General features: G+C 36.8%; 1 protein-coding gene across 1 annotated transcript in view; it reads right to left on the minus strand.

Annotated features, from left to right (window-relative positions):
- Nucleotides 1-19,317, minus strand: part of LOC150109208 (plexin-B-like) — a 792,153-nt gene that overhangs the window by 54,738 nt on the left and 718,098 nt on the right. Inside the window, exon 35 of the mRNA XM_090406262.1 lies at nt 234-381. Within this exon, the coding sequence (XP_090262388.1) occupies nt 234-381 (148 nt within the window). The remainder of the gene's footprint in view (nt 1-233; nt 382-19,317) is intronic.

Here is a 19,317-nt window from a genome sequence, read left to right on the forward strand (position 1 = left end):
TTTCACAATGAAGTTGTATTTTCAAAGATATCCATAGACTATATTAGGTTTAATGCACATCTATAAAGAAAATAAGTAGATAAATTCAGAAAGAAATTCCACACTTATCATATTCACAGCTTTCCATATTTTGAAATGAATATAATGAACTTATAATGAACAATGTTATAACTTATAATGAGCTAGCACTATGATATCTAAAGAATAACAGATAAAGTGAATGAAGGACTTACTTTTCCTAAACGATGTTCAGAAACTGAACAAGCATCCATCAGAGTCTGTGCAATAATTGAAAGGCAGGAGTCTATTACAAGAGTTTTTTCAATGTCCAGGATACAATCTGGATTCTTGATAAAATATACCCAAAACCTAAGTGGAAGGCTTCAAAAACAGAACAAATAAACATACTCTGCTTACTCTCGAGATTAACAAAAATAATAATAAAAATACATGCAATGTACTAAAATTAATTTTTTGGCTTGTTGTCTTAGTTACTGCAATGATTTAAGTAACTAAGACAGTTATAATTATCAATGCTTATATGATATGCATTTTTTTTAAGTGGCCACTTAGATAGCTGAGAGGAGAATGCCACACAGCCATTAAAGGAATGTGAAGAACTAACTGAGGTTTCTGCCCTCAGTTGGTTCTTCACACTCCTTAAATCCTCACCTTTTTGTGGTGCATCCTGTTAGTATCTCACTGGATACTTACTGAATGTGCAAGGAATGGTAATTTCAGATTTAGTCAACCAAACTGTATTTTCACTGAATTAAACCTAGAAGAAAATGATTATGCAACATGATGGAATTTCATGTTGGCAGAGATATCGCCTGGTTAAACGAGGTGAGGTTAAGTTTCTCACTGTTTATGTAAAGTAAACAGGATGAACAATGAAAAAACTCAGCTACAGGAACAAACACAACATTAGTAGAATTCAAGATGATGCCATCAACATAAGTATCAATAGAAAAGAAGAGGAAGTGGAAGAATTAGAGAATACCAGGTTGACATAATAATGTTATGAAGATAATGATCAGAGAAAGAAGGAAATAGCTATAGTATTCAACACTAAACACAAGGATAATCTTCTTGAATGGTAGTCAATATCAAGTAGAGTAATGGAGACAAACATTAGAATGGTGAAGTGGACAATGTGACTTATTTATGCCTATCTTCTTATAAAAGGTTCTACTCAGGAAGAAGTGGAGGAATTTTTCGATTAATTAGAGAAGGCAGCTGATATAAAGAAAGAAAAAAGTTTGTCTTTTTTTAGTCAAATTTTGTCATCTAACTGGCAAAGAAGGAAATCAATATCAGACATACAAATGTCTGGGAAAATTTGGAGAAAAGAGAATAATAATGGTAAGTACCTGCTGGATTACTGTTCAGGATATGGCTAATTATTACCACCATGTTCCAACATAAAGATGTGCATAAATTGACATGGAGAGGACACAATAGCTAAGAAAAGTCTCATTGAATACATTATGGTTGACAGCAATATCTTTATTCTGGTCAAGCTACATAATTATATAGGGAACCTTGGAGACTCATTTGCAGACTCTGAAGAAAACACTGACTGACTGAAGCACAGAAGTATATGATGGAGTTCTTTGCTTCATTCCTTCTTTGCAAGAATAGAAAAATTAAAAATCCATAAGTTTAAGGAGACAGTCAAGAAAAGAAGAAGCCATATTAAAAGTTTGTAACATGTAAGTCAGCAAGCACTTTAAAGAGAATATAGAGAAAATTTTTAAAAATCAAACAATATTTAAAAGTAGCTAAACAAAAATCATGGTAAAACTTGTAAAAATATAGAAGGTAAAATCAGGAGGATGGCAAAATGTTCTTGAGGGTATTGACAAACTTGATATATTCTGGATGCTGGAATAAATATTTCAAAAGGCTACTGAAATGTAACAAGAAGCTACAGAAGAGTGGTAGCAAATATTCAAGAGGAATGCAGTCAGCAGTACATACCAATACTTGGAGAAGAAAAAGCTATCAAAATCTGAAATGTGGAAAGGCAGATAGAATAGATGAATAAATAAAACATTAAGAAATTAATTCTTGTTCAATCAATTCAATTCAAGTGTAAGCAGAGTTTGCACATGAAGTGCCTTCATGACCATGCTACTTGTATATAAAGACAAATGACTTAACATCAATTGCCTTAGTATTCCAGAATGCAACACACACGTCTTTTTGGACATGTATAATGCTATGCATTAAGGGAAGGGTCACTACCAAGACCAGTTACAACCTTTGTATAAGTAAAGGCTCATCTCCAAAACTAGGTAAGCCTTCAGATCATTTTAACTTCAATGAATGACCTGAAAGGATCTTTCTAACTCAGTGGTGGTTCCACCAAATAAATCCTACAAAATCCTCAGCCCCATGTAGTGGTAAGCAAAAACCAGCTGCCAAACCCTGCAAACAGCTAGTAAGAAACACTAATCTTTCAGGGCAAGCATCCACCAAAAAAAAAAAAAAAAAGCCATGGCAGTAGAAGCTACACCATAGAAAAGTATCTAATGGAATGCAATGATCAAGACTACTTCAGCAAATCCCATATCCATGGAAATAAACAAACTTGATGTCAATAAGGTGATAGGATTTGATGACATATCACCACACATCATAAGGGTATGTTCCAGGGAATTGGGAATAGAATTGGCATGCTTGTTTAATAAGTCTTGCAACAGCACAGGTTCCAAGGGAGTGGAAGGAGGGAAAAAGTCAGTTTTGGAACTATTATTGTTCAATTCGTATGTTAATGTTTAACTAGTGATATGCAGCTGTTTGCAGATGATGCAAAACTGGGGAGAGCAATGCAGAGTCAAGCGGATGTTATGGCCTTACAAGAGGACTTCAAGACTGCATGAATGGGCAGGTAAGTGGGACTATCAGCTCAATGTTGCAAAGTGTAAAGTTTTGAGATTTGGTAAGCAAATCTCAAAATTTGAGTGGGGAAACTTTAAAGGAAGTAGAGGAGATGAGAGATCTGGGAGGTGATGGTGGACACGGACCTGAATGGCAATGATGCAGAGGACTCTGAAATAGAGAGGTGATGCCATTCAAGGAGACAGTCAAGGCCTTGGTCAGGTCTCATATGGATTATTGTGCACATGTTTGGTTGCCGGTTTTCATGGTGATGAGAATATCTTGAAAAGGATCCTGAGAAGATTCACAAGGGTGATTAGTGGTTTTTGGAATGTGGAGTATGAGGACAGATTGAGAGAATGTAAGTTGCAGAGCCTTGTGAATAGGAGGAATGGGGGGGGGGATATGATTGAAACATATACTGTAAGCTAGTCAGGGGTTGTTATCAGGTCAACATGAAAGAGATTTTTCATAGAATGGGAGGGGAATGGGGTAGGACAAAAGGCCATCACTGAAAACTATAAGGAGGGTGTGAGCAGAGGAGTGAGGAGAAGGTTTTTTGCATGGGAGAGTGCTTGCTGAGTGGAATTGAATCAGTTTAAGGCATGGTTGGATGAGCATTGTGTGCAATAGTGTGTACCTCCCACGATGAGTCTCTGACTCCATGGAGGTCAGATGTTAATAATAATAAAACCACACCAGTGGGAGCCACATTCAGAAGAGATACCAAGATTGAATTGAAATCATATATTTCCCATACACATGTAGACCTTATTATTAAAATACTCTGGATTAGAAATAGATGTAGAAAGTTTTTCACTTAGTTACAAATTAAATAAAAGATGGAAAGTGGCATTAAACCTGATATCAAATTTAGAGATACCCAACTCAGCTCTGTACTTTATATATCTTATACTCTTAAATAAATCCAGTACCTGTCTGCAGGATTCTTAACTAAAATCAATAAGTTCTGTAACAAATTATTATTATTATTATACTTGAGACCTCCATGAAGTCAAAGATTCATTGTGGGAAGTCCCTCTGCCCCCCCCCCAACACACACACAGCTCCATACCGTGCCTTAAATGCATTCACATTCTGTGCAGTCACCACACTCTTAGGCCATGCATTTCAATCATTCACCACTCTCCATCCAAAAAAACCTGTTTCTCACTCCTTTGGTCACAATCTGGGATGAAAATCAGCAATAAAAAAGACAAAAACTATGAAAGCAGTCAGAAACAAGGAAAATAAAAGCTGTATCCTAAATGGAGCCTGAAGAAGTAGTAAAACATTTTAGCTGTTTAGGTGCAATTTTTAATGAAGATGGCACACTAGCACATTAAATATAATTAATAGTTCAGTGGAAGTGGTGTTTGCATTCCTTAGCACTAAATCGCTGAAGAAAGAGCATCGCGAGTTCGATTCTAATCGCCGACTAGAAGAACTTTTGCTGGCCTAGTTGGCCAAGAGGTTAGCATATCTGCTCTCCAGTCAAAAGGGTGCAGGTTCGAATCCAGCTGTGGACATGATGTTTGTGATTGTCTGTGAAAATACTAGTGGTGGGCAGTAGATGGTGTTGGTGTAGATTATGTGGTTCACTGTAGTTGGTGGAGGGGGGGAGACAGAGAATTGTAGAGTAGGTGCCCTCCCTCAATGAGTCTTCAGACTCCTTGGAGGTGTCACGTAGTAATAATAATACAGAATCACAATAGAATTTGAAAATGTTGATGAGCAGAGAGTCAACTGAATAAATTTTATATGGAATAAGAGAGAAATCAATCATAACCTAAAGTAGCTGTATACAAGACTGTTCACAAACCAATTTTAACTTAAGGATCTTAGAGCTGGGAAATAAAAAATTAGAAATAAAACAGCTGATCAAAGATTGTAGACCACAGATAAGAGAATTCTGAAAAAAATACAGGAGTGTATAAATGGTATCAATGGCAGAATCACATTTAAAATGAAGATATCCAGAAGGAACTTCACATTATTAGTATTTAGGGATATATAAGAAGAGCTAATCTCATTGCTTTCATACCCTAATTAGCTAATCTCAGCTAATAAGGGTATGGTGAGGGTGGGTGAGTAAGTGGGGTGAGGGTCTGCAGAAAGTGTGATAAATTAATGGACTGCAGTGTTTTGAATGAAGTCATGAAAAGGAAGTGAAGAATACCAGATGAAATGCAAAAGGCAGTGATGAATGTAAGACTGAGAATGACAGCCAGACGAGTGATCTTGAGAATATGATAGTGAATATATGAAAATGATCGAAAAAGGAAAATGAACATAAACGTGGAAGCAGAAGTGATCCTGACTGACAGTGCAAGAGTTGGCTCGACTGCGAGAACAAAAGAAAGCCGGGCTGTCAGAGCAATAGTGAGAATGATTGCTGCTGAAGTGCAAGAACTTAAGAATGAAATGATTAAGGTGAGAAATGAGATGAGATGAAATTACTAGCCTCACCCCCCTCCACAAGTAATTCTTCCTCCTTTGTTAAAAATTCTGTTCACCTAAAAAGTATATTAAAAACCATCATCATCATCAATTTCCTGATGTGTAACCTCAGGGATTGCACAGGATAATTATAATAGTACTACATGAAAAAAAGTTACACCATTACTAACTTCCGATCAAACATTTTCCTCCAAATTAATCTGTTATCTGTCAAGATTCCAACTTTATAAGATCTTATATTTCTGTATTTTAAGACACTTTTTACTGTATCAGTCCATCTACATCTTTGTCTTACTCTGGGTCTTTCCCTGACAAAGAACCCTTGTTTTGCTAATCTTTCCTCTCCCATTCTATTTAAATGACCATACAACCTGAGGTTAGCTCTACAACACACTCCTGAATGCTAAACATGGCACGTTCTTTCCTAATATCCTCATTTTTAATGTAATTCTGTCATTGATGACCTCTGTTGACTCACTAATCTTTCTCAAAACTCTCATATCAGTGGTCTCAGGTCTTTGATCAAGTGTTTTATTTCTAACCCAGCTCTCAGATCCATAAGTTAAAACTGGTTTGAACAATGTCTTGTATACAGCTAATTTAGGATTTTTGACTAATTTCTTTCTTATTATATATAAATTTTTTCAGCTGACTTCTTACCATACTAGCTGTACTAATTCAGTTGTCCATTTCCATATTTAATTTGCCATTTTCACTACAAATTGTGCCTAAATAGCTGAAATGTTTTACTGGTTCTGTGGGTTCACCATTTAGGATACAGTTGATATTTCCAATGTTTCTGCTTATTTTCAGTGTCTGTGTCTTTTAATTGCAAGTTTTCATACCAAATTTATTACAACAGTTATTCAATTTAGTCAGGGAATTTTGCAGACTTGTGCTAGATTTATTCAGAAGTATAACATCATCTGCATAAAGTAAAGAGCTGAGATTAACATTGCCAGTTTTGATATCAGATTTAATACTACTTTCCTTCATAATGTGATCCATATAGATAATAACAACAAAGATAATATGCATCTTTCTCCCATACCCGATTTAAAATAAAAAAAAAAATCTTCCTTTACCTCCTTCAATTCTAACTGCTGATTTTCAGCTTAAATAGAGACTATGTATTGCTTGATATATAGTCCCATTTATACCATATAACTAGCATTTTGAAGAGCTTTCCTCTTGGCACCATGTTATATGCCTTTTCCAGACCAACAAAACTTAAATATAAATCCTTGTTATATTCCCAAGATTTCTCAACTATTTACCTTAAAATGAACATCTGATCCTGACAACCGTTATTTTGCCTGAATCCATCTTTGTTCTTCACCAAGCTTTCCTTCCACAATTGTTCTTAGCTGTTTTTCAAGATACTTGCATTTATCTTATCGGGAACACTGAGTAAGGAAATACTCGCTCTGTTTGCCCTTCTGTACAGGCCTTCTGAACTATGCAGTGCAGCCACGGTAAGACTTTTATACCACCATACTTCAGCATTGCTGGTCGAATATCATCTACTCCTGCTGCCTTTCCACATTTCAAACCTTTGATGGCTTTTTCTACTTCAAGTATGGATATGTATTCCTGACTGTATGCCTGGTCAGTGTTTTTTACCACTGTGCTGTCATCACTGCTTGTTTCATTTAGCAATTTTTCGAAGTAATTATTCCATACTTCAAGGATATCTTTTTCTCCCATTTTCATGTCACCTTTATCATCTCTAACTCCTTTTACCACATTCTTTCCTCTATTTCTAAGCTTCTTCAACAACCTCCAGAATATTTTGCCACTTGATATTTATTTTCTATGTTTTTTTGCCAAAGTCCTCCTAAGACTTCTGTTTAGCTAGTTTTACACAGTGTTTAGCTTTCTTACATTTTATTATTATTATTATTACCCCAAGACCTCATGGAGTCAAAGACTCATCTGGAAGATCCTTTTATCACACATACATCTCATCATACCTTGTCTTAAACACACTCAAACTCCTTGCAGACATGACACTCTCAGGCAAGGCATTCCAATCATTCACAACTCTGCACGAAAAAAACCTGCCTCTCACTCCCCTACTCACACCCTCTTTATACAGTTTCCAGGGATGACCTCTGGTTTTCCCATGACCTCCCACTATTCTCTGTAGAACTTCTCCACCATTGATCTTATAACAACCCCTTACCAACTTCTAGTAGCAAGGCTTATACGTTGGTCATACATAACTGGTAATTAGTTTACGGAATTAACAACGCATATAAAGTATATTAATTAAAGGTAATTTTAATGAATAACTTCTATATTTCGGCAATGTCACGTTGCCATCTTCAGGAACATAAAGATATGGTATGTGCACGCAGGCACTAACAAAAGCAAATGAGGAAGAAAGCAAGAAACTAATATTGTTCCTAAAGTCCTAATGGCACCCTCTGGCAGGCTAATTTGGTTGTCTTGGCAGTTGGGCTGAAGTTCTCATAATGTAAGTCTCCCAAATTTGGGGTAGTTTCATGCAACCAAACTTGTTGAGGTTAGGAATGTTTTTTTAGAGCTGCTGATGATTCCTTGAATAATATTTCATATTTAAACTTGCTGCGGTGTATTATTTTTGTTTTCTTCCAACGAATTCTATGGTGGGTATCTAAGGCATGGTCTGCCAGCCCAGAGCGGCTGTACTGGTGAAACCGGATGTAGTCTTTGTGTTCTGAAATCCTGATATTTGCTGTTCTGCCTGTTTGGCCAAAGTAGGACAATTTGCAGCTGCAAGGGACCTGGTATACACCAGGTAGGTCTAGGGGAAGTGGTTGGTCTTTGGTAGAGCGGATAAGGGATGCCAACTTTTTATATGGTCTGTAACAAGAAGTAAGGTCATATTTTTTAAGGATATTGGTTATTTTCTCAGAGGTGCCCTGGATGTAGGGGATGATAGAGTTGGTGTAATCTTTATTGTGGAGGGGGGAGGGGAGTTGTAGTTTACTGGTTTTAGTATTTTTTGGATTTTTTGGGGTCCAAGAAAACCAAATTAGCCCGCCAGAGGGCACCATTAGGACTTTAGGAACAATATTAGTTTCTTGCTTTCTTCCTCATTTGCTTTTGTTAGTGCCTGCCCATATGTTCCTGAAGATGGCAACGTGACATTGCCGAAATATAGAAGTTATTCATTAAAGTTACCTTTAATTAATATACTTTATGTGCGTTGTTAATTCCATAAACTAATTACCAGTTATGTATGACTAACGTATAAGCCTTGCTACTAGAATTATGATCATCCACGGAGATTCCATCGCACGAAAGGCCTGTCAATACAGCAAAATAGGGTTGAAGATATCGAGACAACTAAATCGTCTGACGTTCCTAAAACGCTGCCGGGATAACAAGGTAATCCCTAATTGTGTTAAATTGAAGCACCGTTTTACTTCACAGAAAGCTCTGCGCATTTATAATCACACTAGCTTCGCCCTATTAAGAGAACAAATTACCACGACGTGTGTTCTCCTTGCCAACGAAAACAAAACCTTACGGGTGCTAGAGGAAGAGCTTTCGAATACACTCGGCCATGATCTTTGGATGATACTTTATGACATCTCATGTGCATCGGCAAGAAAAGAATTCAAAAAAATGCGAAGTCGGCACTTGAAAAAATACGAAAACCTGATAAAGATTTCTACTTCCTTACCACAGCCACCACTCAACACTGTAGTGAACCTCTCGTCGGTAGTTTTAAAGCCTGAAGCACTCACCGCACTTGCAAGTGGTCACAATTTCGCCCTAGCTCCTAAAAGAATACCTGCCAAGGAAATCATGATCGAAATAGAACATGGGATTCGCAGCCTTCCTAACCATATCGCCAACAACTTAAGTCGGTGTTCTCACTAAAGCCAAACCTCCAAAAACTAACTTATCCAAAGAAGAATATACAGCCCTACAAGAAATGAAGAATAACAAAAAAATAGTAATCACCAACGCGGATAAGGGAAACGCAACTGTGGTGCTCAATCAAAAGGACTACAAAGATAAGATTAATGCTTTAGTATGAGACTGTACTACTTACCTCCCTATTGAATATAATCCTATCAGCTCTCAGATTAGAACTCTCCACAGACTCCTTAAGAAAGTCACTTCTTGGCCTGTGGAAGTCACTAATAAACTAAAACCTTATAACTCTAGACCCCCCCCCCCTCGATTATATGGACTCCCAAAAATACATAAACAAAATGTGCCATTACGTCCCATAGTGGATGGCATTGATTCCCCCACATATAAACTAGCCAAACATTTAGCCAAAATGCTCACACACTATACTGGCAACACACCATCGCACACAAAAAACTCAGCCCACTTTAAAGCCAGTATAGAAAACCTCTCACTCCAACACACTGATATAATGGTCAGTTTTGATGTCTCCTCCCTATTCACTAATGTCCCACTCAAAGAAACCCTAGAACTCAACCAAGCCAAGTTTAATCCCCGATATCTCAGCCCTATTTCAGTTCACAATGAACTCAGGCTATTTCGTTTGGCAAGGAAAGTTCTACAAACAGATAGAGGGGACAGCCATGGGTTCACCATTTTCCCCACCCATGGCCAATTTCTTTATGGAGACCTTTGAAGAGAAAGCCTTAAACTCCATCCCACAAAAACCCACTATTCGGCTTCGTTACGTGGATGATGTGTTCGCTATTTGGTCACATGGCTCAGACACACTCCACTCCTTCCTAACACACTTAAACAACCAACACCCCAGAGTCCAGTTCACCTTAGAAAAAGAGGAAAACAATACCCTCCACTTCCTAGACACTTTAATCACTCGCCAGCTTGATGGATGTTTGGTTTTCTCTGTTTACAGAAAACCCACCCATACTGGCAGATACATTCACTAGCAATCCCACCCCGCCCTCCCTCACAAGAATATGGGGTTATAAAAACACTATATAACAGGGAAAAATTAATCTGCTCAGATGACAAGGCCCTAACTACTGAACTAAACCACATCCTCAACACTTTCTTAGCCAATGGCTATAACCCCAAAAAATTCCAAAAAATACAAAAACCAGTAAACCACCCCTTTCCCCCTCCACAATAAAGATTACACCAAATCTATCACCATCCCCTACATCCAGGGCACCTCTGAGAAAATAACCAATATCCTCAAAAAATATGACCTTACTTCTTGTTACAGACCATATAAACAGTTGGCATCCCTTATCTGCTCTACCAAAGACCAACCACTTCCCCTAGACCTACCTGGTGTATACCAGGTCCCTTGCAGCTGCAAATTGTCCTACTTTGGCCAAACAGGCAGAACAGCAAATATCAGGATTTCAGAACACAAAGACTACATCCAGTTTCACCAGTACAGCCACTCTGGTCTGGCAGACCATGCCTTAGATACCCACCATAGAATTCGTAGGAAGAAAACAAAAATAATATACCGCAGCAAGTTTAAATACGAAAGATTATTCAAGGAATCATCAGCAGCTCTAAAAAACGTTCCTAACCTCAACAAATTTGGGTGCATGAAACTACCCCAAATTTGGGAGACTTACATTATGAGAACTTCAGCCCAACTGCCAAGACAACCAAATTAGCCTGCCAGAAGGCACCATTAGGACTTTAGGAACAATATTAGTTTCTTGCTTTCTTCCTCATTTGCTTTTGTTAGTGCTTTCGTGCACATACCATATCTTTATGTTCCTGAAGATGGCAACGTGACGTTGCCGAAATATAGAAGTTATTCATTAAAGTTACCTTTAACTAATATACTTTATATGTATTGTTAATCCCTTACCAACTTATAGGTCTCTATCATATCTGCCCTCTTCCTCCTCTCCACCAGACTCTGCAAATTACATCTTCTCAATCTTTCCTCATACTCAACATTCCAGAGGTCAGAAACTACCTTAGTCAGTCGCCTTTGGACACTTTCCAACATCTCTTCATCCTTCTGAAAACCCGGTGACGAAATCTGGGCACAATAGTCCATGTGTGGCCTAATCAAAGCCTTATACATCGGAACAAGAATCTCCCTACTTTGACACGTCAGTGTCCTCTGCATCATTCATAGAAGCTTTTGTGTTGTCTTCACAATTTTGGCAATGTGTCCCCTGAATTTTAGATCCTTATCCACTATCACCCCTAGATCTCTTATTTCCTCTACCTCCAACAATATATTCTCGCCAAGCATAAATTCTGCATCCCATCTTTGTTTTCCAAATTTTAAAACCTTACATTTTGCAAAATTGAACTCACATCCCCATTTCCTTGCCCAATCACTCAATTTATTCAAGTCTTCTTGCAAGGCCACAACATCCTCACTACTCTTTATGGTTCGTCCCAACTTTGCATCATCTGCAAACAACTGAATATCTCCATCCAAATCTTTGCCAATATCATTAATATACAAGTTAAATAGTAATGGCCCTAAATCAGACCACAGAGTACTCCACTAGTGGCCTTTCTTTTCCTGGATATCGCACCCCCATACACAACTTGTTGATACCTATCAGGTAGCCAGTCTCCAATCCGATGCACTAATCTAATATCCAACCCCATCTGCTCTAGTTTGACTGTCAACTTATCATGAGGTACTCTATCAAAAGCTTTTGCAAAATCCAAGTATATTACTGTGTATTCTTCTCCTCTGTCCATGGAAGCAGTCACTTTATTGTAATAAGTAAGTAGATTACTAAAACATGACCTTCCTTTAGCAAATCCATGCTGTCCATCAAAGATTATACCATTGTTGTCAACCCAACTCTGGATCCTAGTTCTCACAAGCTTCTCCAACAACTTAACCACAACACCTGACACAGAGATAGGCCTATAGTTTGATGCTTGAGTTCGTTCACCTCCTTTATGAAGTGGCACAATCTTGCCTTCCTTCCACTCTTTATTTGTTGCTGTATTCTCTTAGAGCACAAGCTGACTTATTTGCCAGAAATGTTTGATATGCTTTCTTCTTTTCCTTCACCGCCTCTTTAACTTCCTGTGTCCACCATGGAGTTCTGATTTTTCTATCCTTGCAGACAACCTCACCACATGCCTCTCTGGCTGAATCAATCAGGGTTTTCTTCAAGGTTTGCCATTGAATCTCTAAGGTTTGATTCCTGTTCTCAAACTCTTTCATTTTTTCTGCAATAATCTTTGTGTATTTTAGTCTATAGTTCACATCTCAGAGGTGCTCAACTTTTATTCGCTTTAAAACTTTCTTACATTTTTTTTTTTCAATATGAAATTAAATTTTATCCTGCTCAAGATTAAATAGTGATCACTTCCTATTTCAAATCCTCTGTTTACTCTTGTTTCCTGAACAAGGTGGAAAAGCATCACTATCAACTATAACATAGTCAATGAGACATTTCTTGTATCATCTCTTCATGTGAATTTGTGCACATTTTTATGTTGGAAGATAGTGTTAGTAATAACTAATCCATGTCCTGAATGGAAATCCAGCAGGCATTTACCATGATTATTAGCTTTGCACTTTTTTCCAAATTTTCCTGGTGTTTAGATCTTCAATAGGAACCAAGTGGGTCTTTCATTGTGCACTGCCTTCTCTAATGCCACTAAAAATTCCTCCATTTCTTCCTTGGTAGAACTTTCTACAGGACCATAAGCACAAATTAGTCTCATTGTCCAATTCTCCATTCTGATATTTGCCGACATCACTCTACTTGATATTTCCTGCAATTCAAAAAGAAGATTATCCTCATATTAATGTCGAATACTATAGCTACTCCCTCTTTTCCTTGATTGTCATTCTCTATATATAATATTTTGTATTTGTTGCTTAGAAAGATCTCACCTGTTTTAGTCTTCTTTGTTTCTGTCAAACCTATTATATCAAGCTGATACTTATCCAATTCTTCTACATTGACAGTACCAATCTTGATCTCTGCTGATGTTCAGCTGGTATGTGTCCAGGAACTGATTTTATACTGTTTGCCCTGGTTCTCTGATGTAAACAATGGGGCCTTGTTTAACCAGGCAATGCTCCAGCTGGATGAAATTCTGTCATGTTGTATCATCATTTAAAAAACAATATCTTAAAAAAAGTCAGATAATGATTTGTTTCACTATTTACCAATGTACCATTAACTGAAACCCTGGATTTGCTAAATACACACCCCCACCCCCAGACAAATTTCAATTATTCAAATTTAGTATATGCAGGCTATTTTGCATGGAAAGGGAAGATATACAAACAACTAGATGGGACAGCAATGGGCATCCTCTGTTAGCCAATTTCTAAAGCTAGATTTTCTAACACTTAGAAAATCTAGCTTGGAATACAGCTGCTCTCAAACCAGTGGTTTGGTTTTGCTATGTTGATTGTGTTTGCTATTTGGCCACATGGTCCAGATACATTAGACACATTTTTAGTGCATTTAAATAGACAACACCCTAAAATCCACTTCACAATGGAACAGGATACTAAGACTGTCTGCCATTCTTAGATATACTAGTCACATGCTTTCCTGATGGTTCGTTATTCTTTCCTGTTTATAAAACTTACTCATACATGGGGATATCTGCAAAAATAATCACACCATCATCCAGCTCAAAAATATGGTATCCTCAAAACACTAATTCATAGAGCCAGAGATATCTGTTCCAATGACAATGTTTAATACTGAACTCATTTGATCTCACTTTTTTAGCCGATGGCTATAATCCCAAAAGAATAGAAAAATACTAACTGCTCCCTAGAAATCCCCTCAATTACCTAATACACAAGACAAAGTAAAACTGTTACCATCCCATAAATTCAGGACGCATCTGTAAAGATATCTAGTGCTTAATAAATATCATCGCTACACTACATTTAAATGATATGTCAAATTGGCAACTCTCATCCATTCACCTAAGGACAAATCTTTTTTTTTTTTTTTATCACAAATTCCTCCTTTCTTCTTATCCTCTTGCCCACACATGGCACTGCTTATAGGTCTTGTGACCTTTCGTGTATGGTATACATTAAAAAAATAACTTAAATTGAATTAAAAACACAAACAAGGATAACTGAAATTTAATTAAATTGTTCATAGCCATTCGTAAGTATATGCATCACTACTACTATTACTATTACTAAATAGAGTCATTTCCATCCCCATTTATTCTAATTTGCATAACAGAGTTCCATGCATTATTCTGTCAAATGCCTTTGCAAAATCCAGCAAAATCATCATGTAGCCATTTCCTTTATCCAACTCAGCTCTTATGCTATTAAAAAAAGTTAGTAAATTACTAAGGCATGATCAACCCTTCACAGAGCCATGTTGATCCTCGTATAGTATCATATTTTTATCTATCCATTCTTGAATTGTCTTTTTTACCAAATTTTCTGGTACATTTACCACCATGCCTGAGATACTTAACTGGTCTATAACTTGCAGCTGTGGTCTTAGAACCTCCCTTGTGGAAGAGAATTATTTTGCTCTCTTTCCACTCCCTTGGAACTCTACCAGAGCTGAGACTTAAATTAAAGAGCCTAGTCAGAGGCATTGCCAGTTCCTTTGCACATTCTCACAAAACCCTAGCTGTTATCCCCCTCTAATCCCACAGTTGTATTTACATTGAGATTTTGCAATATCCTAAGAACTTCCAATTCATCCATCTCTGTTCCCACATTAGTGTCTATCAAATAGGGTATAGCAGTAACCTCACTAGGATGATATGCACTTGCAAAGTAGTCACTTAGTAACTCAACTATTTTATCTGCTTCTGTCACTTGTGAATATCATCACTCATTAAGGTTAATCTTCCATGTCATTCCTCCTTTTACTAGCCACATAACAAAAGAACTCTTTGGGATTTCCTTTGGTCTGTTTGGCTGGATTCTTTTCATAATCTGATTTTGTCTTCCTTACTATGCTGGTCACCTTTCTTGGCTGAGCCTCCTGCTGCTAATGAGTTTGCTGGTAACCTATCTCTTTATATACTGTCTATAGCAGTTTCTTCTTCTGAGGCTGATGTTTAATGATATTATGCATCCATCTAACTCCTACCTGATTAATCCTCCTTACTCTAGGTATACAATTTAATACTGCTTCCTCTAGATGACCCTTAACTATATTCCATGCACCTGTGTTTTATGCCATGACATAGATTTAAGCTTTTTCCTAAGCTTGTTATAATAACCTGCCTTGTAGTTCCACATATATCCCTTCTTGACAGAATATTCCTCATGTTTTACAATCTCCCAAATCAAGATGCCATGGTCACTTTCACAAATCAGAGGGAATGTGGTCACCCTGGTTATAAATAACTCTTCGGATCCTATGAACCAGGTCCAATACTCTGCCACCCCTAGTCCCTTCCATCACATGCTGCCTTAAGTAATTATCTCTTAGTAGGTGTATAAATTCTATTTCCTTCCTACCATGTGATCTTTCTTCTTTCCAGCCTATACCTCCATAGTTGAAGTCCCCATAATAATCACTTTGACTGTCGTCATCATCATCATTAGTGTTCTGTCTCTTGACAGGTCCAATAGTATAACTCAGCAGATTCTCTTCCTCCAATTTCCTCTGTCTCTTGCTTTCTCTTTCATTTCCTGATATCCTCTTGTTCCCATTATATCATCAAGCATCATTAGTCGTCTTCTTCCTCTTGGTCACTTTCCTTCAATTTTCCCTTCTATCATTCTTTTCAGTAAGCTTTCTTCTCTTAATACATGTTCTATCCAGTAATGCTTTCTTCTTCTTATGGTCTTTAGTAAATTCCTTTCTTCTTCAATTCTTTGTAATACTTCAACATTGGTGATTTTTTCAGTCCACTTTATTTTCTCCATTCTTCTCCATAACCACATTTCAAATGCCTACAACATTTTAGCTTCTTTCTTCCCAATTGTCCATGTTTCTGACCCATATAAGGTCATACTCCAAATATAGCACTTAATAAGCCTTTTCTTTAGATTTTTATTCATTTTATTAATAAACAAAATTTTCTTGCTATAAAAGGCATATTTTCCTTTGTTAATTCTTTCTTTTATTTCCATGTCACATTTTCTTGTATTATACTACCAAGGTATTTGTATTGCCTTACTTGCTCTACACTTTCTCCATTCATCATCACCTTGATACTTCCTGGTTTCCTGGAGACTCTCATCACATTTGTTTTCTTTGCATTAATTTCCATACTATATTTCTTGCATATATTTTCAAATTTTTGCATTAGGTGCTGTAGTTCATCTTCGGTATTAGCTAATATTGATTGATCATCTGCAAATCTAATATTTTGTATTGTTCTTCCTCCAATAGTGATTCCTCTTTCTTTTCTCTTCATCAAATGCTTCTTTTATCATTTCTTCTGCAAATATATTGAAGAGCGTCGGTGACAGGCGGCATCCCTGTCTTACACCTCTGCCAATCACACATTTTTTAGTTTTTCCTACTTTTGTCTTTATTATGGCCATCTGGTTCATATATAATTCAGTTATTAACCTTCGGTCTCTCCAATTTAAACCTATTTTGCGTAATATTTCCATCAGATTTTCCCATTTCACCATGTCAAATGCTTTTTCAAGGTCGATGAAACATATATAAACTTCTTTATTTACTGAAAGTTTATTTTTCACTTGGTCAGACTATAATAAGTTTATATATAAAGTTTAATCCTTTATCCAAGTGTGCAAACAAAGTTTGCACCTGGAAGTATCTTCAGGACTGGGGTAAAGTGGTACAACACTGGGCAACTCCTTGCAAAGGTGGAGCAAGCTACCAACACCCCTATCTCCTCTGGGTAGTGGCCCTTCCCTTAATGCATAACATTATACATATCTGCAAGGAGATGCATTTTGCATTATGGGAGATACTGAGATAGGAGTGTTGGTAGCTTGCTCCACCTTTGCAAGAAGTTGCCCAGTGTTGTACCACTTTACCCCAGTCCTGAAGATACTTTCAGGCACAAACTTTGTTTGCACACACTTGGATAAAGGATTAAACTAAATTTATTATAGTCTGACCAAGTGAAAAATAAACTTTCAACATCTTTCTCTAAATCCAGAGTAATTTAATAAAAAGGTGGCACACCCAATGGTGTGCCACCTTTTTATTAAATGGCAGCTCCTATAGGAGGAGGAGATGACCTTGCTAATGCTTCTGCCTGGTATCTCCACTTGGGCCTGGCTCCCACTGAAGAGACCTCAATAAAGGTCGAAACTAGTCTGGGTAGTGGCCCTTCCCTTAATGCATAACATTATACATATCTGCAAGGAGATGAGTTTTGCTTTATGGGAGACACTGAGATAGGAGTATTGGTAGCTTGTAAGGAGTTGCCCAGTGTTGTACCACTTTACCCCAGTCCTGAAGATACTTTCAGACGCAAACTTTGTTTGCACACACTTGGATAAAGGATTAAACTAAATTTATTATATTTTTTATTTACTTCTATATTCCTTTTGCATATGGTCCTCATTACTCCAATTGTTCCTCTGTCTTTTCTAAATCCAAATTGATCATCCCCCAGAAAATACTCCTTTCTATTATTCAATTGTTGATTTAATATTCTTAGCAGTACTTTGGAGGCATGCGAGAGTATGCTTATAGTTCTGTAGTCAATGCACTTAGCAGGATTGCTTTTCTTTTCAATTGGTATAAGAATACTCCCTGTGAAATCTTTAGGCCATACTCCTGTTTTATAAATGAGGTTGCAGAGTTCCATGTTTCTGTTAAACCTTTGTTCTCCAGTTGTTTTAGGATTTCACCAGGTATTCCATCCACTCCTTTGATCTTTCCACTTTAATTCCTGTTTCTACTTCTCTCTTTAGTATTTCAGGACCTCTTTCTTCTGTTGAGATTTCATTTTGCTCTTCCAATTCAATTTTGGTTGGTCTTTCATTTTTTGCGTAAAGTTCTTCGATGTATTCCTTCCATCTTTCACCCTATATTTCAATATCATAAATCAGTTTTCCTTGCTTATCTTCTAATGGCAAATTTCTTATGCTTTTTTTAATATTTGTAATTTCTTTTGCTTTTTCAAACATTTATCATATCGCCCCCTTTTTTCCATTTCTTCACATTCTGCTCTTGCTTTATCAGTTTCTTTTCTCAGTTCATTATTTAATGCTTTGTATTTTCTTCTTCTCTCTTCAGTGTTTACATTTTTCCATCTTCTTCTTTCCTCCATTTTTCTTATCATTTCATTTCATTTGTAATTCTTTTCCCTTCCACAAAACCTATCTCTTCAGCAGCTGTTTCAAGTTTTTCAGTTGATTCCATTTTGCATTAACATCCATAGTTTCTTCAGATATATTCTCTTTGTTCCTTATTTTATTTTCCAGTTCTTCTCTGAATTTCCTACCTCCTTCTCCTTTGAGTTTTTCTAGGTTCCACCTTTTCTTGCTTTTATCTTTGTTTATTTTCTTATATCGTATTCTTAATTCCATAACAAGCAAATTATGGTCTGAGTCAATATCAGCTCCTGGATATGTTGATATCCTTTTTACACTGTTTCTGTACCTGTTTTGTATTAACACATAATCAATCTGGTATCTTGCGATATCACCTGGCATTTTCCATGTATATCTTCTTCTCTTTGGAAATTTAAACCAAGTATTACCAATGATTAGTTTGTGTCTTTTACAAAACTCGATAAGTCTTTCAGCTCTCTCATTCCTTTTTCCAAGGCCATATCTTCCTGTTATTCCCTTCTCTACCTTTCACCTACCACTGCATTCCAGTCTCCCATCCAGATGATACACCTTTTAGTTCTGTCTTCTTCCATTATCTCTTCTACTTCATTTTCATCATGGTCACTTGTGGGCATATATATCTGTATAATCATTATGTCCACAGGCTTTGCTTTCAGTTTAATCATAATCACCCTGTCATTTTTATATATTATTTTTTCTACTGAATTTTTAACCTTTTCATTCAACACAAATGCTACTCCATTTCCCCCCCCATGTTCTACAGGAATATATAATTCTATAACCATCACTTTCAAAATCTCCTATATCTTCCCATCTGACTT

The sequence above is a fragment of the Typopeltis vanoorti genome, chromosome 2, assembly GCF_054136105.1.
Source record: "Typopeltis vanoorti isolate ZY-2024b chromosome 2, IOZ_Tvanoo_1.0, whole genome shotgun sequence".
Lineage (NCBI taxonomy): Eukaryota > Metazoa > Arthropoda > Arachnida > Uropygi > Thelyphonidae > Typopeltis > Typopeltis vanoorti.